General features: G+C 37.0%; 1 protein-coding gene across 1 annotated transcript in view; it reads left to right on the top strand.

The window, feature by feature from the left end:
* Window positions 1-23,251, top strand: part of PREP (prolyl endopeptidase) — a 90,630-nt gene that overhangs the window by 23,964 nt on the left and 43,415 nt on the right. Inside the window, exons 7-9 of the mRNA XM_027633393.1 lie at window positions 1,572-1,677; window positions 16,951-17,142; window positions 22,761-22,958. Of these exons, the coding sequence (XP_027489194.1) occupies window positions 1,572-1,677; window positions 16,951-17,142; window positions 22,761-22,958 (496 nt within the window). The remainder of the gene's footprint in view (window positions 1-1,571; window positions 1,678-16,950; window positions 17,143-22,760; window positions 22,959-23,251) is intronic.

Genomic DNA, 23,251 nt, shown 5'->3' with positions numbered 1-23,251 from the left:
GGTGCTTTTACAGGTATGGACGGGTGTTTAAGCAGTGTATTGCAGTAATTTTCTTAATTACAACTGACACCTTCAGTTATTGTTTCTCTAATAAAACACTTAAGATACTTCTTTCAAGAAAGATCACCTAATCTTGGCTTCCTTTTCTGGATAGACTCCCTTCTAGGAAGGAGGAAACAAAATGTCTCAATTTTGCAGATTGCCCTGTTAAATCTATCTTTGCTGTTTCGTATAATGGGGCGTTTTTGGTCCAGTAGGAATCTTAGGTGTTCTTTTCTATTTGTGTTGTGAGATTTCAGCTCTGTAGACGTTTTTTAGTCATATAATTAGCTGTTAACAAAATGCCTGTAAAAAATACAACTTGGAAACACTCATTTGGGGCTTGTTTTTGTTTTGAGGACTCTTTGGTTGTTGGGGCTTTTTTGTTAGCTTTCATACACTGACATTTGTCTCTATTCTACTAGGTCCCCTTCTTGTGTCTTCAGAACTGTGGATTTGTTTGAATAGCAGTATCATTAGAACCTAATTCTTCGGAAATTTATTTTGCTTAACTCATTCTACAGATATTTTGCACAACTAATGTTACAAATACTAACCAAAATATGTCTAAGAAGTAGTGACAATGTATGAATAAGAATCCTTTGAAGATATGTTTAAGGCCAAGTGGAAAGTTACCAGAACCCAGATTCATATTTTTTGATTAGGGGTTTAAATTTCCATTAGATACTGTCATGTAAGGACAATATGGACGGGAAACGGCCCGTGTCAGCTCAGTTCATTAAACATCTATGGTACTTATGGAATATGCTCAAAACAGCTCAGTCAGGAGAGGGAAACTTTAGGTTGATGACTTCTTGTTACTTCCTGCCTTTCCTTGTTGGGCTTGCACTTTCAAAAGCTTTGCCAGGAAACAGAGTATGTTTGCAAAGCCCAAGTAGCAAGAAGGATTCATTTTGAAAATTTTATTGTGTGTTATGCATGAGCAAAAGTGAACCAGAAGCTTCAGAAAATTTATAACTTAATGCTCATTTAACAGCAGCACTAGATTTTTGTGTGTGTAAACGTAATGAAAAGGTCAAAAATCAAAATGCTGAGTGTCATTTAGTTTGCCACAGTAGGCAAAACAAGGGCGAGGAGGTGCTACAGGTGCTGGAGTAGAGATTGCCCTGCAGACTGTGCTGAAGACCACGGTGAAGCAGGCTGTGCCCCTGCAGCCTACAGAGGTCCACAGTGGAAGAGATATCCACTGTGACTTATTTAGACACCTTATTAGCTGGAATGCATTTAATAATAATAAACTTTCTTTGTTTTAATTCATGGTGAGAATAAACAGATGATGCTGTTTGGTTTTGATCTCCTGAAATGTTAGCAGACTGTACTTACTTTATTTATTGATGTAAGTGATAAATGTGGGTTCTTGGTGAGTTCTCATATTCCATACGTGTCTGTTTACTCAACTAACTGTAGAAACAATTTATTTTTTCCTCAGGGTTTAGGTAGTAACTTCTCAAGTTAGACTTTTTTTTCTCCAGAGGATGAATTGTCTTTGATTTTTCTGTAACTTCTTATAGGTGTCGGATGATGGTCGATATGTCTTGCTCTCTATTAGAGAAGGCTGTGATCCAGTGAACAGACTGTGGTACTGTGATCTACAAAGAGAATCTCAGGGTATATCAGGTATGTGTTTTCTTGCTTTCTAAGTTTTACTTCATTTTAAGGCAATGTAAGACTTGAATTACTTTGTTTTAAATATATGTATTTCAATATGGGTATTGCTTAACCTCCTTAATGCAGAGATTATGAGAAAAAATAAGCACTGCTTCCTTCTGCTAGCATTCCATTTTCTGTTATATATCAGTAGATGGAAAACTGTTCATAGTTCTGTGGTTTGTTTAAAAGGTCTCAATGAAAAATCGATGTAATATAGGCAACCTTGCCCAGTGTATGTTTCATTTCATTCTACCCCTCTAGTACTTTTCAATGTTTAATTTTTTTTTTGTATTTTAAAATAATTTAATTTAATTTAATAATTTAAAATAATTCATGTCTCCCTTCAAGCACTGATAACCTTTTTCAAAAAAACATAACTGCTTTATAGATAACATTTTTTTCTTCATATAGCACTAGGAAATGAACAAAAATCCTCTGATTTTGTTTTGTAGTGACATTGTTATTACAGTAGAAGTATCTGCTCATACTTCGAATACGCTTTCATGGAATGTTCCTTCCTTGCTTTCTAGTTGGATTAGTGTTTGACTTTTGTGTATTTGGCTTTTTAGCCTCCATGGTATGGGATGAAAGTATGGCACTTTGCTCCGTATGGCTGTTGTTGATGGTTGGCATAGTTAGCTGTTTTATTGATTGGTGGTTTTGTATTTCCAGAGTATTGGATTATTGAAATGTCATCTTCGATATGTGCTTTGTGTACAACACAACTCAGCTTTTTTTGATTCTTTGCAACTTTGTTTTTATTAAATACTGGATCTCAAGAAACTTCTACTTTTGTTTATTAACAGAATATTCTAGGCTTAGGAGCGTGAGTAGGACTGATAGCAGCTTTGCAATATGGAGTGTATAGTTCTGTTTCACCCTGCCTTTATTGCACTAGGTGGGGGTTGTGTTCTTCCCTTAGTTCATCAAGAAGTCTTAGTACAATATTTTGCATTTTGGTGAGTTTGGTGTTATTGATGATAGTTATATAGATAGTTATATAGATTATATGCCTTTCTGGGAGTAATTTTTTGAGGCATGTCACACACTCATTTTGTAAAGGATATTTCTTAATTACTTCTAAACTTATCTTGAACAGCTTTTGTTGTTTAATGCCCTCTTGAGTGCAGGAAGTTGCAGGCCTAATCAAAGTCATTACGTGCTTTCTATGCAACTATATTTCAAACATAAAATTGTGTAGATAAACTGTTTAGTATAGTGAAGCATTTTTGTAAATGATAAATTGCATTGTCATTCAAGTTGACACTCTCCAACTGGAGACAGAATACATGAAAAGCATAGCTCTCCTCCCATATTCACCCTCCCATTTATAGAGACACTGGACAACTTTGAAGAGAATACTATCATCAAGCCTTGAAATGACCATGGATGAGATAACGAAGCATCTATTTTGTACTACCTGGTATAAGGTAAACCTACAGTTTAACCTTTTCCGGGCTTGAAAATGCTTCTTTAAAAAAGTGTTTTCTCTGAACCAGTCTTTGATTTGCCTTGCTACTTGTTTGTTGTTGGGTAGGAGTTATGCAATCCTTCAAATTTCTCCCTTTTTGCCTATAAAAGGAAAGATCTAGCTATAACCATTTGCTTGCACAAATTCCCCATTCTATAAAGTTAGGAACTCTCCAGATCTGTCTCACTAAGTTACCAAGTGCACTTTCAGTACAAAGACTCTTCTTTACCCATGTCTTTTTACCTCCATGTTAGTGAGCACAGACCTAACAGTAAATGTCTGAGATACTTCCTAAAGTTGATCTTCTGTGCAACTGTAAATGTGCTGAACCACCAGTCCTTCAGCTTTTGGTGGCCAGAGGCAATAAGTTGAGTAAGCGGTAATATATGTAAGCTTAATTTTTGGCTCTATCAGTCTAGCCCACAAGAGGTGTAATTTCAGTTTAACTTTTAATTTTCTGAGACAGCAAGTGTAGAACAGGTTGCTTGTGAAGTTAGGAGAAATTAATGCCAAATTTCAGTTAAACTGTTCTAGACAAGTAAATGAGCAGCTCTGGAGTAGTGGAGTTAAATGGCAAATCTGTTTCTTAAGACTTGCATTTAACTGCTGATGGTACCGGCTGCTCAGTAATATATCAAGATATGTTCAGATGGGTTAAGTGATGCTTAGAAAATTATGTATAACAGAAGCATATTCTTAGCAAAACCATGAGATACAAAAATACTGGCTCTTGTTACGCTATCTTTGGAATGCAGTGTTAGTACTGCAGGGTCTATGTAAGTATCAAACTATACCTCGTTATGAAATTTTAGGAGAATCAAGTGACTTTGAAAAGTATCTCTACTTTTAAAACATGTTACGTGATCCTTCTGTCTTTTGGAAAACTGGTTTTCTCGTGTTATAAATGGACTTGTAGTAATTCAATTAGGTTGTCTTTCCATCTCCCTCTCCTTTTTTTTTTTTTTTAACTCCTTCTGTAGACCCCTTACACCCTTGTTTCTTATAACACTTCCACTGTTTGGACCTATCCTTTAAAAGCTGACAGAGGCTGGTTATAAGAGTGTCTTGAAATTAAGTGTCCAGAATTTAAGTACTGTTTGAACAGTAGGTCATAATAATAAACGCATGTGTGTGTACTTATGGACTAAAGCCACCATAAGGTTGTAGAAGCTCCTGTGCTCCGTGTATTGAGTATGTCACTCTACAGCAACATCCTGGCTGTAGCAGCAGAGGTGAATAGGCAGACCTGACTTCTAGATGGAGTAAAACAGGTTAGGACTTCTCTTATCTACAGAGGGATCGGGGCACTAAACTGTTCCAGTCACAGACCTTTTATGGGCATGTTACATGTTGCTAGGTCTTTTTGTGCTGAATAGTAATATTCTGGTTTCTAGGTTGAGGCCCTTGTGTTAAGTGAAAAACATTTGTGTTTCCATGAAATAATTCATAGTTTGGATTATTTTGATAGTACGTTCTGTATCTTATTTAGAAATAGTGATTGGTTTTATAACTTTTCTTACTTCAACAAGGCCCTAAGAAAAAAATTTGGAAAATTTCATGCAATCTGGCAATATTGCACTGGATATACAGAGGTTGGGAGGTGGCAGATTTCATATGATCACATACAACTCTAAGTTTTCTCTTCATGTGTAGAGATTATTGATACAGTTTTTCATTATATTCGTCTTTGGGGGCTTTTTTGATTTAGCTGAACTAGTGAACTTCAGCACACAGATGGACATATGGAAGTGGGTTATACTCTTATGAAATATTTCAAGTCTGGTGTCAACAAATATCTCATAGTTCTGAACTGACCTGTTTTGTAGAGTCAGTTTAGAAAGATAAATGCCAATAGAGTAAATATGCTGTAGTTAGGGGTTGTTAGAATTGAGGTTGACTAGCTCATTTGTGGGCTTTGTTTCTAACTTACTGTAGATTAATGATGTGGTACAATTTTTTTGGAACATTTTTACCTGTATATTATAAGACCCGCTTGCTCAGAGTAAAGTTTTTTTTGTCTGAAATTTTGTCTGAATTTTGTTTGTCTGAAAGACGGAAAAAAATTGTTTTCTGTCAAAGAGCACAGTATCTGGTTGAACTGTTTTCCAGGCTAGAATGGAGAAGTGGGGTGAAAAGGGGGGATCCATCTTGGGAAAAGAGAGAGAAGAAACAGGAGTGCAAAATGAAACAGTATATTTCATGTGTGGAAATGGAAAACACTTAACAAATATCTGCCTTGTAGAACTCGGAAGATGGCTGTGAATTCGGGAATGAGTCAGCTACTGTGGGAATCATTAAGCAACACAATATAGCCCATAACAGGCTTACAGGAGCTCAGAGATTTCTTTCCCCAGCAGGTGAAAGGAACGTGTAGTCTTTACTTTTTATTCTTATTTATATATGGCATGATTTTATAGCAAGAAAATTATTTCCTTTTTAAATTTCAAATTAAACTCAACAATTTCTGACTGCTTTGAAAAAATTAATCCAATAGAATAAACACATCCAGTTGAAAAAATTAAACTGTAAAACCTTTTTTTGCCTTCTTAAATTGTGAACTTTTCCAATCTTTATGTTCAATTACATGTCTGTCCCATTTTTACTGGCTGTCTAGACAATACAAATAAAAAAGTAAATTTGCAGTAAATTTTCAATCTGAGGCTGAAAAGGAAGATCCAGATTGTTCCACAAGAATCAACAAGAAATGGAACAGAATGATTTTGCTAACAATCTATAAGTAGTCAGAATAATACCTTCCTTTCCAAAGGGACAGAATAATATTGTAGCTTTTCCTCTGTTTCTCATCCCAGATGTTATTGGGGTTTTCTGCAGTTCCTTTAAGCTTTTCTTTACCACAGTGGTCTTGTTTTCTGACTGAGAGTTAGGCAGTGGTGCTAAATCAAAATGTCTTGTTGTTTTGAGGTGCCTGATGTAGGTTTTAATTGAGTTACCATTAGTTATTTTTGTTGTTCTAAATAATTTTCATTTTTTCACAGAATGTGTTGCTTTCTCCTTCAAGAAGACAGGTCATCTTCAGTCTTGCTAGTGAAAAAAAGAATAATGGGCCTTACAAATAAGGAACATAAAGTATATTTTCCTGGTTTGTCCCGTATTGGATAGATCTGTGACATGATCTGGACATTGCAACTCTTAAATATTTCAATATTTATCTTTCCGATTCTCTGCTACTCCATGGTTCATGCAGTCCTGAGCTACATTTCTATTCTATAAAATTCGAAGAGGTAGGGACCACAGAAAAGGATGCAGGAAAACCTACCTGTGGAACTGTTGAAATGGGGAAATAGGCAGTGTTGAGGGGTGAGGGGCAAAGTTCAAACTACATGGGATGTAGATACTCCATGTTTAATAGGTAACTACCTTTCTGAGGTATCACAAAATATACAAGGGGTTGTTGTTTTTCCTGTAATGGCATAGCGTGGAGAACACATACTGTGTCTTTGCTTTGACTATGGATGTTGTCTCTTGGGATGAGACACTGTATTCACTCCATACTTTGCCCTAAGATGAGCTTCTTAGCTTGGATATTACTTAAGTGCTTGTGGAAAATCTGTTCTTTGTGAAAATCGTCTACTGGTACCTCAGTCACTTCTGTGCATTTCAGGACAGTATTCTAGGTGCCAACTAATCCAAAGTAAATTGCTTTGATGTGGAGGAAACCTCTGACTTAACTTTCCCACAAGTTATCTTGTTATGAAACATGGTTTGCCCAATATTTGCATTTCATTGTTGCTTTAGTAATGATGAGTAAATGCATTTCATTAACTTCTTGCACAGCATGAATTGTTGCTTCTTTTTGCATATACTCCTTTTAAATAAGTGAGGTGATAATGATATCATTAAAGACTCTATGCAAGCATGACATTTGACTAGATCTGCTGTACTGAGGGCAGTTGTGTTCTGTGCATTCATTGATTCTTGATGTATTTCTCAGGCTACAGACTAACGGTAGTTAACTTACCCTGTGTTGAGCAGGAAATTACCTTGTCTCTGATTGGAAATCACATCTAATAAATGAGAGTAGACTATTTCTGAATGTTTAGGAAACTTAAAAGAGTTTGACTTGTTTATTTCTACATTTGAAAAATTGTGTTGGATAGGACTTCCCCCTTTACTGTATATGATTACTCATTATATTTTTGTCAAGAGCTATAGATTAATTGAACTTGCAGTGCAATCTTCTGTAATAATTCTTGTCAAATTGTTTTCCCCAGAAGGTAATCCCTACTAGTGTTTCTGTTTCTTTCCATGAATAGTACAGGGAGCATCTGAACATCTTTTCTGCTTCCCGGAGTGCTTCCCTTCCCCCTTTCACAATGTTTCTACTGTATACAGACTGAGTCATTTTCCTCTTCAAATGTTCAGGTTGTTTGCTAGGTTTTCAAGTGGGCCATTGTGAGCTATTTGTGCCAAGAATGCTCCTTTTTAGAATAGAAAATCACTGTGATAAGTAACCTATGACAAATACATAATAGCTTTTTTTTTAAAATGGGAATTTTAAATTAGTCTGAAAAGGTAAGAGGTTTGGGGGATAATTTTCCCCTGCTCCTCTACTACCCCGGGCCTCTCGTGAATCCCACCAAGTAAAGCCAGTTTGTGGTGTAGTTTTTAAGACAAAACTCTTTGTGTTAGAAGTGACCAGATTTACCGTTTGGAGTTTTGTGTTTACAGCTAACTTAACTAAACCCACTTTTTAAAAAAACTTTTATTATCTGATATTGGTGCTTTACAGATATTCCATTTCTCAAGACTGGATATCTGTGGTCATAATTCACAGTATTGTGGCAAGGCAATAGTGAGGACACATCACTGGGAGAAAACAAGAAGGCTGCTCTTGGGGTAACTCCCTTGCTGTACTCTGCTTCAGGTAGCTGTGGATATGGGAGCTCTTCCCTTCATGCTTGCTGCTTTGGTTGCTTGTGGGGTGAGCTTTAGAAAGATCAGGCAAAATTAAAATTATGGGATTCTTGTTGGGATTTGACCACTCTTTGTCAGCCACTGAACCAACTCACACAGTTTAATTTTGCTTTATGAAATTTCAGTAGCAGGAGTGCAACAGCTGTGTGTTGGGTCAGGAAGGACAGCACTGTAGGTTCATGTACAGAAGGTTATCCCTCATTCAGGGCTCCAGATTTCCCTACTTATCTTGCCAAACTGCTGGTAGGCTTTTCAACCCTTGACTCTTGTAACAAACATTTAAAAGTGATCAAATACTAATTATTTCTTTAAAAAGCCACACATATTTACCCAGTGGCTGAGCATTAGAAGGCACGATTTTTAGAAACTATTTTACCAAACTTGCCTTCCAGAACACAGACAGCACTCAGGTTTGCTTGTATGTTGAACCAGTCAAACAAGAAAATTCTCTCATTAATCACTTTGCTTAACTGTTTTTGGGATATCTGAAAATGTCTCATAGTAGCCAAGCAACTGGATACACAGTATCCATAGTAGTCAAGCAATAATATATAAGCAACCTTGTACACCTTGCCAAAAAAATCCCACAAAACCCCCCAACCAAACAATGACTTCAAAAAAATCAAAACCAGTGTTTTTTTTTCTGTAACATGTCTCTTCCTGTTTCTGTGCCTGATAATAATTTTGTTCTTCCCTTTTCTTAAGAAATGAATTTGTTTCTTTTCTATTAGATTGTCAGGCTTTACTGTTTATTCTTTTGAATATGTGGTTTGGTGCAGTGAAGAAAGAATTTAGCACCAGTCTGTTGGTGTGGAACAAGAGACAAATGAAAGCTGTTTAATCACCCTCGGCTATGAACTTAAACCGGCATAACATAGCCTGTTGGTCTTGCTGAAGTTGTCCTTAATATTGACCTTTTTCTTTATTTTATGTTATGGTAGCCACTATGAAGCCTAATAAAGAAATCGGGATCCTCTTGTGAATACCACAGAACTGTTTTATGAGTCACTGACGCAGAGCCCTGGGCAGAGCCCCACTTTCCTCTCTTGGGGGGAGCTGAAACATGAGAATAGAGGGGAAAAAGAAGGGATATAAGGCAGTGTGAGGTGCAAAAGAGGTAGCTCTTGTTATAACCTCTGGGAACATAGAAACTGTGAAAGGCTGCTGTGACTCCGGAATGCAAAAAGTTGAAAGGGTTGGCTAATTGGAAAGCACAGCCTGAGTTGTTGACCTGGAAGGGAGACTAAACGCAGGTTCGTCTAAGCAGGAGGTACAAGGGCTTTGTGGAGAGAGGATAGTGGTAGGGGCTTTTATGCTTGGGTGCTGGGCTGCTTGGAGATTGGTAGTTTGTGTGTGATGGGAACAGTGTGAGGTAGTAGGAGGACACATAGAAGCTAGTGTAAAATATATGAGAACCACTGCCTTGGAAAGATGAGATAAAAATTGAACAAACACAGAAGTTCACAGCTTGCTGGTTGCTTAGTCATTGTCAGCTGGAACTGCTTTGTACTAGACTGGTAGAGAGAGGTTGCAAGAAGGAATTTGAGAGCAGGACTGTCAGTCTCAAGAATTTTTATTTTGCTTCTTTGTTTAGAAGGTTGTTCTTTTTTTCCCCCTCACTGAAGGAAGCATGTACGTGACTTGAGGACAGGTGGAAAAGAAAAGGTAATGTTTGTCCAGTTCCTGTTGAAAATAGGATTCTTTGGCCTTTTGTGTCTGAGTTTAACCTTGCAATTTATCAGGCTCTCTTAAAAATAAATAAATAAGCAACGAACAGTGCTATATACAGTTACATCAAAGGGCTGAGTCACTATGTGCAGGGTAGCCTGAAAAATGGATCAAAACCTTTGTAATGAAAATAAAAAAGAGATACTGAGGAGACAGTAGACATCAGCTATAAAGTGGAATGTGGTGGGAGAAAACTTCCCTTTTTTGAAAGACTTTTTGTGATTGAAGTAACTTTAAAAAAAAAAACGTTTCAAAAGTCAACATCAAAACAAGGCCATTATATCGTAGTCCCAAACAAATGGGGAGAAAAAAAATCAGTTGTCTTGAAACATATGTGGAAGCCTCAACAATAGTGTTTACTTTAAGAAAAATGTTTCATATCCCTTAAATGGCAATTCCAAAAAGTTTTGCTTTCAGTGTATTTTTTTAATTGGAACCAAATTATTAGTAATAAAAATAAATAAAATTAGCAACAAAAAAAGAGCTACATACTGTCTGAATTTCTGTAAGGCCTTTGACATGGTCCCCTACAACATCCTTCTCTCTAAATTGGAGAGCGATTGATTTGATGAGTGGACTGTTCATTGGTTAAGGAATTGGCTTCAGATCCCTCATCATCTTTGTGACCCTCTGCTGGACCCTCTCCAGTAGCTCCTTGTGTTTCTTGTACTGAGGAGCCCAGAACTAGACATGCCTGGAGAGGAGAAGGCTTCAGGGAGACTGCTGACTCTCAGTACTTAAAGGAAGAAAACACTAAGGTTGCCCAGAGAGGTAGTAGATGCCCTATCCTTGGAAACATTCAAGTTCAGGTTGCATGGGGCTTTGAACAACCTGATCTAGTTGAAGATGTCCCTGCTCATTGCAAGGAGGTCAGACTGGGTGACCTTCAAAGGTCCTTTCAACCCAAACTATTATATGATTCTATGAAATTAAATAGCTTGCTATTAATTTGAGCAAGGAGATCTTCATGCTACCACTGTCTAACTGGACATTACATTTATAAATAGTATTCATAATGAAGTTATTTTTTAGATTAGGTATTTGTGCTTTTCTTTGTGTATATTAGAGAAGTGTGGTGTGAGAGAGAGAGATTACCTTTGATGCCTGTTCTTTTGTTGCTATATTCTTCTGCCTGAGGACATAAGCTATAACTCTCTCGAAGCAAAGCATATTCTCTTGTCCTGTCTTTTGAGTGATTATGCCAATGGAGGTAAAATAGAAGCCTTGAAGCTGATTGAGAAATGTCTACCCATAAAAGTGCTTGATTTGTTTTTTCTGGATTAATCTTTGATTGACATGTCTGAACTTATTTATCTCAAAGGAATAAATAATGCCTGTTTCCATTTATTTATTTTTTAGATGGCAAATACATTAACTTTGCATGCTCATTGAGTAGCTGTCATCCATTATCTGCAACTTGAGTGGTACTGAGAGCCCTTTCCATACAAACCCAATGAACTTGCGTTCCTCTCAGAGACATCTTAATATCTCCTCTCCAGTCTTCCTCCCTTCAGACCTTCGTAAGTGAAGTCAGGTCCCAAGAGATAAAGAGATCTGGCTTTCAGAGAGAGTCTAAATTGTTTGAAAATCTCTCTTGCCCTTTGGAGACCAGAGTGAGACACTTAATTAAACATTTGTGGCTTTGAAGAAGAAAGAGGGGAAAAAAGCCCCCTGAGTTCTTTCACATAGTTACCTGGCTCAGACCAAAAGCTTGAGAGCAAGCTGAGTATTGCATGATTTAAAAAGAAGTTAGATTCTGATGTGGAAGTAGATGTCGGAGTGAAAGGTTTTGCTTTGCCATTCAGTTCCCAGAATATGTTATGAATCTACCATGAGGCCCTGAAACAGTCTCTTTCAATTTGAAGCGTGCTGTGTACCATGAGATTATCTGTCTTCTATTGAACATAAAACCTAGTTTGGATTAGTACTGTGACAAACTCCAAAGTAAATGCCCAGTTTTCAAAATCTCCTCTTGCAGAGAATACTTGAAATTTGGAAGCCTTTGAGTGTACATATCTTAAATAAGTCTGATAGATCTAACTTGCTTTAGTGAGCCAGTATTCAGCAATGAAATTATGCAGCTTTCTGATGCGATGCGAAATACAGTGAGAGTGAATTGTGGCCCGGTGACATGCAACAGTTGAACATTGCCTGTTAAGCTGTATAGGATAAATCTAGGAAAGGAAAAGAGAAAATGCAAATGGGAGAATACTAAAAGGAGATGTTACTACTAGACAAAATTTAAATTTCACCATGAGATTTGTGCTGGGGATTTTTTCCCCTGTGATAGAAGGCTTTATGTATCCTATGATTAAGGTTTGCAGAGATGGAATAGACCTCTAGCAAGTGAAAGAATTTTTCAGTTAGTAATTGAGAGCCCAAGTGCAAAAGATATCTCTCTGCTATAGCAAACTTAACGCATCTATATATATACACACATGTGTATTATAAATTTTAAGCCTTTTAAAGTATACTATATGCTGTGTGTATTAGTTAATATTGGAAAATGGAATCTCTAAAGGATGCAGAGGATTCTTTAAGAAAATAAAATTTGATATTTAAGAGAAACATAAAAAGCAGAAATTATGAGAAAAAGAGTGGCTTTAATCCACTTTCCTGAGACTGAGAAAAAAATAATAATCCACTAGCAGGGATGACTTGCACAACTGGAGTGGAGCTGGAGCTGTTGAATCTGGAGAAGAGACGGCTCCAGGGTGACCTAGTTGCGGCCTTCCAGTACCTAAAGGGGGCCTGCAAGAGAGATGGAGAGGGACTTTTTACAGGGGCACGTGTGATGGGACAAGGGGGAATGGCCTTAAACTGAAAGAGAGCAGGTTTAGATTAGATATTAGGAAGAAATTCCTTACTGTGAGGATAGCGAAACACTGTAATAGGTTGCCTAGAGAGATTGTGGATGCCCCATCCCTGGAGGTGTTTGAGTCCAGGTTGGATGGGGCTTTGAGCAACTTGATCTGGTAGGTGTCCCTGTCCCTGGCAGGAAGGTTGGAACTAGACAACCTTTAAGATCCCTTCCAACCCAAATCACTTTATGATTCTATGAAAATCTAAGAGTTGAAAAATCAGGATCTTTCCTTGAGTAGAAGTTTATCTGCTTAATGCAGGTACCACTATGAAATATGGTATGGCTTTTTTAGTTAGAAAACCTTCCTATTGTTATGAGCCAAACCTCTTCATTCAATTTCTGAGCATTCTCAGCACGGACTGATTTCCAGAAAAACTGTCTTGGAAAAAATAAAAATGCAAGTCAGAATGGAATATAAATTTATGGAGATGAACATTTATATCTTCTCCTGATAGAGTATGTGAAAAAAACCAAATGCCAATGTTTGCCTTTTCAAAACTTTTTTCACAACATCAGATAGCCCTACTTGATTACTAAGCCCTGTCTTTCCAGCAAGTACAGTCAAGAGGTTATTTGCCATGAATTGATTGTTTGGCCTTTCCATGAAACATGAAATATGGAAGGAAGTATTGAGAACATTTTGTGAACTGATGATCAGTGACTCTCAGCTGCTTTATCCTTTCTGTCTAAAGACCATTCGTAACAGACTCTGTGATCATTCATGCTGTTATCAGTTTGTTCACATTAGCTTCTCCTTCTCCTGTAGCTGTCATCATTCACTTACAGATCTGCTTCATCACACAGAGCTCTCAGCAAACCGGTGAATCTTTTACTATGTTCAGAGACCAGTACAAGATTGAGGGCTTATTCTATGATGCTTACTGATACAATTTCCCTTTTGATCTTCTGTGGATCCAAAATTTAAAAAAAAAAATTCTATCTGTTCACTGAATGTTTCTTTTGTCCTTTGCAGAAGGGCTAACTCTGTAAGATTATGATTTTCTGTTGTGTGGTATGGTCCACTGAATAAAGATTATAGGTCTTCTACCTGCAGTTCCTCTTCTACTGCAATTATTTGATGATGGATAACTAGCTGGTATAAGGTATAGAGGCAAAACCATCTGTATATCTGTATGTTTTCAGCAATGTGTTTTAATGTAAAGGCTGGCAGAGGAAGGGATTAGGTTATAGGGGCAGCATACAGTAAACTGTCGTGTTTTTCTTATATATAATAAATCTGTCTCATTGTAACCTTATGTGGATTAAACCTCAGTGGTTCAGGTGTTAAGAACAGCCTGGACTACAAATGCCACTTCTCAGTGACTCTCCTCAAAGATTCATGTTCTCAGAGGGCTGCTGGTTAAACCTGTAAATGTCTTATCAAGATCTAGTTCTTCAATTCCTCCCTCCCCTCCTTTCTTTTAACAAAGAATGAACTGAGTGCCCATCCTTCACCTTGTTTTTTGAGTACTTCTTGAAGTCATAAGTTATAGATATACTGTTCTTTTTGTTACTGAGAGTACTTGACAGGGGAGCAGAGCCATAGTAGTGAACTGCATGAGCCTGCTCCTTCTTATGCTGCCACTGGAATAACCTGGGGATAAATGATGTGTGTGTCCCCATCAGTTTTCAGCCATATTAGTGACCAGTGAACTGGCTGTGTTTGTCACCAGGTTGTTATTCCTAGCCCAAAAGAGAGAGCTAAGCAAGAGAATCTAAGGCAATGCTAGAATATCCCTTTCAGTCACAACTGCAACTAGGTCACCTGGAACTGGCCATAAAGAAGCATCCTCTTACGTCTGATATCTGTGTCATTGCAAAGGGTTTCTTCCTCTCACTGGAAAACTACAGCACATACTGTGTACGGTAATGTACCCGATGTAATTGTCTCTTTCAGCTCCCTGTAGTTGCCTCTTCGCTGCCTCTGATCTTAGATTAGGTACTGGCTTATTTAACCACTTCAGTGAGACAGTGGTTAAGAGGTAATTCATCTGCAGAATTTGTCTTCTAAGGACTATATCACATCCACTTTAATAAGATGAATGCTTTTATTTTTGTATAATAACAACTAAGTGTACCCCTGTAGAACATCAACCCTCTTGCTTTTTTACTAGCTGTTCATTTGAGAGTGGATGAATGACTTGCAAGGAAGCAATGTAAATCCCTAATATCACATTATTTTCCTTTTTCTTCATGGAATCCAAGTCCTGTTGCACTTAAGGAGACTACAACTATTGTGAACATTTAGCATTAAAAAAGTGGATTTTTTCAACAGTCTGGTGATTCCTTTTTATGAAGTCTTGTTCTTTAGTAGGACTTCATTTAATATTCTGTTAGATACTAAAATACAAATGTTCAAATATTGTTATGGTGTTACACTGCAGTTAGTGGTTTTATTTACTAAAATGTTTGTGTGTGTCACTTGGGATCTTAAAACAGTTTCATTGGTGTTTATTAGAGTTCACTGTAGGTTGGATTTTCTTTGTTTTACTAGGCATCAAAGCAGGTTTTCTCTGTAGAACTCACAGGAACTGGAGTGACTTAGCAGAATTTTTCTTCAAGATCAAATCAAAACTTTGGACCTCACAGCAAAAATCAAGGTTTAACAGGCAATGTATTCATTCAGAGACAGGATACTAAGTATTACAGCAGTATACAAAGTAGAATTTAATTGGCTAATCTATCACTTTGCATGAAGAGACAGGGAAGTTTTTCTTAAACCAAAATGGCAATTAAGAACTTTATGAATGTACTGGGCCTAATTATACTCTGTTATTACATCTAATGGGTTTAAAATGACCTTAGTCATCTCACTACTTCCTCAATTATTCTTTCCTTTTTTTAAACTTACAGTAGTTACAGCTCAGCTGTGATCTACTGTCATTATTCTGCTCAGCTTTTAATATTATAAAATAAGCTGAAATGCTTTTTATTGATGCAAACATTGTGTTATAGAGTTTCACAAACAGATTTATAAAGAGTTTATTTGTTTATACTTAAAAGCAAAGACCCAACCTTTAGTTTTGGGAAAGAGGCAGAGAGTGCACCAAATGTTATTTTAAGATATAAGTACATATCAACAGGAGTTGATCAATTTAAGATATCATATATCAGTAAGGGTTTTGATTTTTCAGCACAGCTAATTTTTGATACTTATAATAGTAAGTTTGGATGATAGGCTGTGTTGTGGATATAACAAGTATATTGCATATCTTATCTAGTCCTGCTGCTTTTCCTTTCTACTAGCCTTTTGACCTATTATGAAACAATAAAATGTGAATAAAAAGTAGTGAAGTCTTAAAATCCCGACTACCGGTTGAGTCAATACTATTCAGTCTGTATCACAGTGTGAAACTGAGGCAATTCATGTTTGAGAGAACTCCACTTCTGTTCCTGAGTGTGATATTCTAGAAGGTTGATAGGGAGAATGCAGTTTCATTCTTGAAAAACCCAGATGTTAACATTTTAGCTAACTGTGGTTGTCCTTATAGGTGGTGACAAGCTTCTGCTTAACAACATTTCAGGAATGTTGTTTCTTGAGTTGAAAGGGAAGTTCCTTATGTTGAAGTTTATTGTACTCATCCAAATAGCATAATTTCTATTCTGTGGGAAGTTCTGGGCTTTTAAGAAGAATGGAAAACTTTCCATTCAAAGTTTGGTTTTTTTCCAGAAAGAAAAAAACAACCCAGCAACATTTCTTTATAATTATATAATAATTTTAGAAAGGCTGTTTGAAATAAAATGGAGCTTGAAAGCTTAGTGCAGCCTTTTGACTCAGCTGTGACTCTTCATTCTAAGAAGTCTGTAGAAGTGGGGACTTGTGAGCTCCATTGACAAGAACCTGATGTGCTCGAAGGCATTGGCTTCACGGCAGTCAGTGTGGTAGAAACACTTCTGTAGCAAACATCTGAGCCTTCCAACAGCCCCTTAGGAAAGCTGGTAAAACACTAGCTGTAATCCTGTCAGTATTCTGCATGTATTTCCCTAGAAATTCCTCAAAACCAGTTATGTTAACACGTCCATGAACTGGCATTTTTCCACTGCAACCTATCAATCTGGAGAATTCTTGGGAAGTTCTTAATACTTAGTAGACATTTTGGCCTTTCCATAGCTGTACTGCTTCTGGTCACTGCTGTTGTTCAAGAAAGAGACTATAACAATTGTCAGGAAGGCCTTGCCCTCCGGTGTTAAAATGTTTTGTTTCAGGAGATGAAGAATTTATATTCTATGTTTTATCTTTCAGGAATTCTTCACTGGGTGAAACTGATAGATAACTTTGAGGCTGAGTATGAGTATGTCACCAATGAAGGAACAGTGTTCACTTTCAAGACAAACCGCCATTCTCCAAATTACCAGTTAATCAACATTGACTTCAGTGATCCAGAGGAATCCAAATGGAAAGTTCTCGTCCCTGAACATGAAAAAGATGTTCTAGGTAAGAGTTCAAGTCAAGTTAAAGAATTCCTATTCTGCTTTTTTCAAATTAATTCAGTAATTAGTCTATTGAATGATCTTTTACAGGCCTTCTTAATTTTTTCCTGTGTTTAAACTTTGTATAGGATTTGCAATTAAAAGGTTTCTGGAGATACAAGACATTTAGAATCACAGAATATGCTGAGTTGGAAGGGGCCCACAAGGACCATTGAGTCCAATCCTTAGCCCTGCACAGGAGCATCCCCAAGAGTCACATCATGACCCCGAGAGTATTATCCAAATGCTTCTTGAACTCTGTCAGGCTTGGTAACCACTTCCCTGGGGAGCCTGTTCAAGTACCCAGCCACTCTCTGAGAAAAGAACCTTTTTCTAATATCCAACCTAAACCTCCCCTGACACAACTTCAGGCCATTCCCTTGTGTCCTGTCACTGGTCACCACAGAGAAGAGATCAGTGCCTGCTCCTCCTCTTCCCCTCACAAGGAAGTTGTAACTGCAATGAGGTCTACCCTCAGTCTCCTCTTCTCCAGGCTGAACAGACCAAGTGATCTCATACAACTTCCCCTCAAAGCTCTTCGTCATCTTCATTGCCCTCCTTTGGACACTCTCTAACAGCTTAATATCTTTCTTACATCGTGGTGCCCAAAACTGCACACAATATTAAAGGTGAGGCTGCACCAGTGCAGAGCAGAGTGGGACAATCCCCTCCCTCAGCCTGCTGGTGATGCTTTGCCTGATGCCCCCCAGGACACAGTTGGCCCTCCTGGCTGCCAGAATCAATCTCTCTCTCCTTCTCTCTCTTTTACATCCTGTGTGACCATAGTGAAGTTGCTTCATCTGTCCTTGGTTTAATTTTGTGTTTGCAGGAGATGAGGGGAAAGTATTTTCCTGCTTTATGTCAGTGTAATAAATGTTTACTAGACAGTCAGAGATTACAACAAGAGGAACTTTGTAAGCAGAAAGAAGGAAAAGGGCAAATCTGGCCGTAGTGTAGCACACTTTGAACAGAATTGAACAGAATTTGAGACAGGATATTTTGTTGTTCCTGGAATAAGAGGAGTAAACAATACTTCCAAAAAAAGCCTCAGGAAAGTTGAAGGGCATGGAGATCTCTTAAGTGTAAAAGCAAGTTCAAAGCATAAATCTTTGGTTTTGATACAATTAAAAAAAGGTGTATTTTTTTAATGCCATCGTTTTGCAGAAAGTTCTATGAAAGCTAGAATTAGTTTCAGATAATGCAAAAAAACCTCTTCTGAGCTGTTTTTTGACAGATGCTTAGTGTACATTTATGTAGTTTGTTTTCTATACAGTACAAGATACAATTATGATTTATCTGACCAATATTAGTTATTCAAAAATGCACTCCTTTTTTATTAATAATTTTTTATACAAACGCCTTCATGTTTGCTGCTTTTCTAGTGAAGAGTTGCTTTGTAGAATGAGTAGAATTCTCTTTGCGTATATGATTTGATATGTGTATTTACAGTAACATCTGTCTTTCCTCACTAAAACAAGCCAACAGGCATTCAGCTCTTAAACACTTGAAAGCAAACATAATCTATCATATAAAACCATCAGAGTGACTTTCAAGAGTCTGTTGTGTGTCATTAGTCTTCTACTGTATTTGAATGTGAAGCCAGAGGAGGCAGTCAAACGTCCACTTCTCTCTCTAACTTTTTGGAGTGGTATATAAAGGAATTGGATTAACTAATAAATGAAAGTGTCTCCATAAGAAGATGAGTTTTAACTAGATCTCAGTAGGTTTATAGTAGATCTTACAGGAAAGTAAGTTTGAATTGTTTGCTTGCTTCTTTGTGGCGGACAAAGAATTACTGTATCCTTAGCACCAAGGTATGAGAGTTTTCTCATCTTCAGGAAGCTGTAGTCTTAAATAAATAAAAAACCCCCACTCCTTCACTTGACGAAACCAGTAAGCAAACCAGTCTCCATGTCATCCTTTTCGAATCATTCTAAGATTTGTTAAGGAAGACATAATTATAGCAAAGACAGTTAATAATTCATTGTCTTGAAAACCCTGTAGTCAAGTGAATTTGATTTTCTGTACTCCAGAGATGACAATGTGATGAACACCTTCTGCAAAAGCTAGGACAGCAGTGATTCAAAGGGTAAATGAGTATTACTACTTATCCAGTTGTACATATGTGTGGGAGTGACTCCTTAACAAGACGTAGTTTAGCTATATCAGTATTTCTTTATAAACATTATAGTTAGTGATGCCATAGCTCACAAATATGTTTTACTTGAATATATTGATCCTTGATTTAAGTTTCCTGCTCTGTTGTGATCTGCCTGGAAGCCATAGCCTACTTAATTTCTATGTATTAACTTAAATTCAGTTTCATAAAAGCTACACTTGCACATATAGAAATAGGTTTATCTACAAATAATAAATTCAGGATAAAGAATTATGAATCCCTGCCAGTGTCCATCAATGGCATAAAGAAATGTTCTACAAAGTATCATAATGCATTCTTAGGAAAATTCTATATCTAATATAATTTAACCAAGAAATACACATACCTACAAGGTGGTGTGAATGTCATTTAGTTTCTTCAACATATTAAGATAGACTTTTTATTGTCTTTGACCTTTTTTTTTCCAAGAACTATTTATAAAGGAGATAATTTGGGAAGTACTGGGAAAAAACCAAGCACATTACTGCAAAGGAGTTGTACACACACCTCATTTTACAACTGTCAGCATGAATTTCACACAGAGTTGAGGTAAATTTAGATCTCTACTCTGTAAGCTGAGGGGAAGAAAGAATGACAGCTATTTTAAAATGAAATTGAAGAGGGCGTCTCAGAACATATTGTAGTGTGATGAGACTCATTTCTTCCCCCTTGGAGTTTGTTTATAAAGAGTTATTTCTCATTTTCAGGGAGTCTAAAATAAAACCATAAAAGAGATTCACATCTAGCACTGAACTTATGCTTTAAGTGACTACATAGCTACAAGTAGGTGTGCTGAATTGGTTGAAAGGCAGCTATGAAACTGTAAATGCAGACTGATCATTATAGACAGTGCAACATAAGGCATACGATAAACCTGCTGGTTTTAGAAGGTTAAAGGATTAATTTTGAGAACAACTGTGACAACCCCCATCTCCCTGCCCCTGCAAAATGCCCAATACTGGTAGAGCAGGGCAACTTGAGAGTAGCAGTTAGTATCCAGCTCTTTACTTGTGACAATGTAAAGAAAAGCAGCATAGATCTCCTGAGTAAGAACGGCTGAGAAATAAAACAAGTTCATGAACGTGTCATAGATGTGAGAGTGATCTTGAGCAGTTCCTTTAATCTCAGTTCACCATTTAACAAGCAGAGGCAGCCAAGAATGAGTCAATATTTCAGAATATGTAATTGAATATAACTATTAACTTACAAAGTTTATTATGTTCTCCAGCCTCACTTAAGAAATTTTAGCCACTCCAGGGTTAAAATTATACATCAATTACTAATTTATAAACAGTGTTATGGTATGCTATATCTTATTAGTTCAGGCCATGGCTTCATGGTTGAAATTTCAGTTAGTGTTGTTCTCTGGGGCTTTGGTTAGAAAATTCCAAAATTTAGACTAGAAGCTCATGAGGCAGTTAAAAAGTTTGAGAGTAAAAAAATATCAGTGGTGGTGTATGGGAAGAGAGGAGTAGTAAAGCTTTATTTAGGTATTTATGAAACATAAATTCGTATGTCTAAAAAGTTAGACAAGTATTAAATTTCACTGGTCCTTCAGAAACAAGATAAAAGGAAAGTAGACTGTCGAGCTATTAGGTTTTGAAAGTCATTGAGCTCTAGGGGGCCATGACAGACCTGAACCCTATATGAAAGCTACTTGTAACAGAATAATGAGTTTTGACCTTCTATTCAGAAAAAAACCCCAACTTGTTAGCCCTAATGGAAGTGGCACCAGCTACAACTTTGAACTTTCATTCTGGAACCTGAATATGCAAAGATACATTTATAAGACTGCCTTCAGTACAACTCTGTGAATTCAAATTATTTGGGTTTATAGGACTTTAAGGAAACTGGAAAGAACTGTTAAAATGTGAATAACGTAAAATAGTGTAAGACTGAAATTCAGTCATTTGACATGCTTCTGTTTTGGTTTTGATGTTTCTTCCTCCAAAGCTGGCATTTTAAACTCTGCATCTCACAGTACGAGCTTGGCATTACAATGTGCCCCAGTCAGTTCTACCTGAGTTTTCTTTCTCATTTGGTTCCATGTCCTCATTTTTTGCTTCCAGCAGATAAGAAAAGATTGTCCAGTGCTGGTACCTTGCCCATGATTTAGAGTTCCAGTCTGACTTGTCAGGGAAGAAGTTGCACATACATAGTTGAAAGAGAATAAGAATCATCTCCTTACCTAGTCCTACAAACAAAAAAAAATGTCCTCATTACCTTCTTCAGGATGCTTTTTCTTAACTTTTAACCTTGTTTGTGTTTTTTCTTGTTTGTATTTGATTTGTGAGTTAAGGAGAAGTTGAAATACTTTTGTTGCAAAGTAGTTTTTTAAATGACAGAAATACTGAGTGAGATTGAGAGGTTTCAGTCTTTTTCTTGCTTGCATGAGTAAACAGATTTGTCACTAAAGAGTAAAGCCAGTGGCACAGGAGACAGGAGTGACTATGTTACATGATACATTCTGGGTGAGCTGGAACTCTGAAGAGTTTCTGCACTTCACAGGATACAAAGATCGAGATTGAAGTGAGATGGTCAATAGGACTACAGAGATTTTTTTTAGAAATTACCAGCCCAGATTTTTTATTGTAATTAAAAAAATTAGCATGCCATGAAGAAAAAGTTCGCACATCTCTAGTAACTGTTCTGAGGAACAAACTCAGAATGTGACAGTTCTGCTGTCTTCTGTGAAGCAGAAGCTCTCATTCCTGCACAGCTGCACAGACAAAGTGGGCAGGTCTGCAGGAGCCCAGGACTGCCAGGAGAGGCATAAAGGCAATGAACCTCTGCAGAGTTATTTGTTTCTGGGTCCTTTTGGTGGATTGTGTTCACTGTGCTGCATCCACCTCCTCCTATTTTACAGTCTCAAGAATGATGTTTAGCAACATTAGCTCCTTGAATAACCATGTGGGGTACTTTTAATGGCCTGTTGAAAATATCACTCCAGAATAGCCCTATTCTTACACCCAGTAGAGCTTACTTACAAGAATAGCCTCCTGATTACTTAAGCAGTAAAACCAAGACAAATAGTAACCTTTAGGTTCTATACTTCAATGCAATATAGGATCACATGTCTTTTTTCATTAGTTTAGTTTGAGTATAAATCATAATGATTGTTTTGATTTTCATGAATTTCTGTAAGTATTGCTGGAAAAGATAAATGTTTTTCTTGGGTTTTGCATTGAAATATGTGATATTTAAGAGCAATATTGATCTATAAACATCCCAAATGCATAAGCATATTGGTTAGACAATTCTTTATGCCTGTGTCTGCATAAATTACCTTCAAGCAGCATGGTTAGTGCATTTCCAGAGAATGTCAGACTTGATTTTGGGTTCACTTTTTTGTTTCAGAAGGCAGGTGACTCACAAAAATTTAAGAGTTCTGATTGTTTGCTTTCTTACATTTTTTAATTGTGCAGAATGGGTTGATTGTGTGAGGTCCAATTTCCTAGTTTTGTGCTATCTGCACGACGTGAAGAATATCCTGCAACTTCATGACCTCGCCACTGGTGCACATCTCAAGACTTTCCCCCTAGAGGTTGGCAGTATTGTGGGATATAGTGGCCGAAAGAAGGACACTGAAATATTCTATCAGTTTACTTCCTTTTTGTCTCCAGGTAAGACTTTTTTCTTTCATATTGTTGTTCTTTTTCCTATGAACAACATCTGTCTCTTTTTCTGTTGTTTAGTTGTTATTTGGTATGTTTAAGATGCAGATAAAACTGCTTCACCCTTCCCCATGTAGTAAGAAGTGGTTGTGCATTTCAAAATGTACCAATCCTTCGTCCATCAAGCCTAAATAATATGCCTACTAGTATTTTAGAGGCCTGTATTAAGAAATTAGTCAAGACGGACTTGTAGTGGAGATGAAATTGTAGCATTCTCACAACTCTTGCTTCATACAGCAAGA

Source organism: Corapipo altera, unplaced genomic scaffold, assembly GCF_003945725.1.
Source record: "Corapipo altera isolate COAL_440 unplaced genomic scaffold, ASM394572v1 2b, whole genome shotgun sequence".
Classification (NCBI taxonomy): Eukaryota; Metazoa; Chordata; class Aves; order Passeriformes; family Pipridae; genus Corapipo; species Corapipo altera.
The sequence above is the reverse complement of the archived record's forward strand: the minus strand, read 5'-3'. Positions and strand labels throughout refer to the sequence as shown.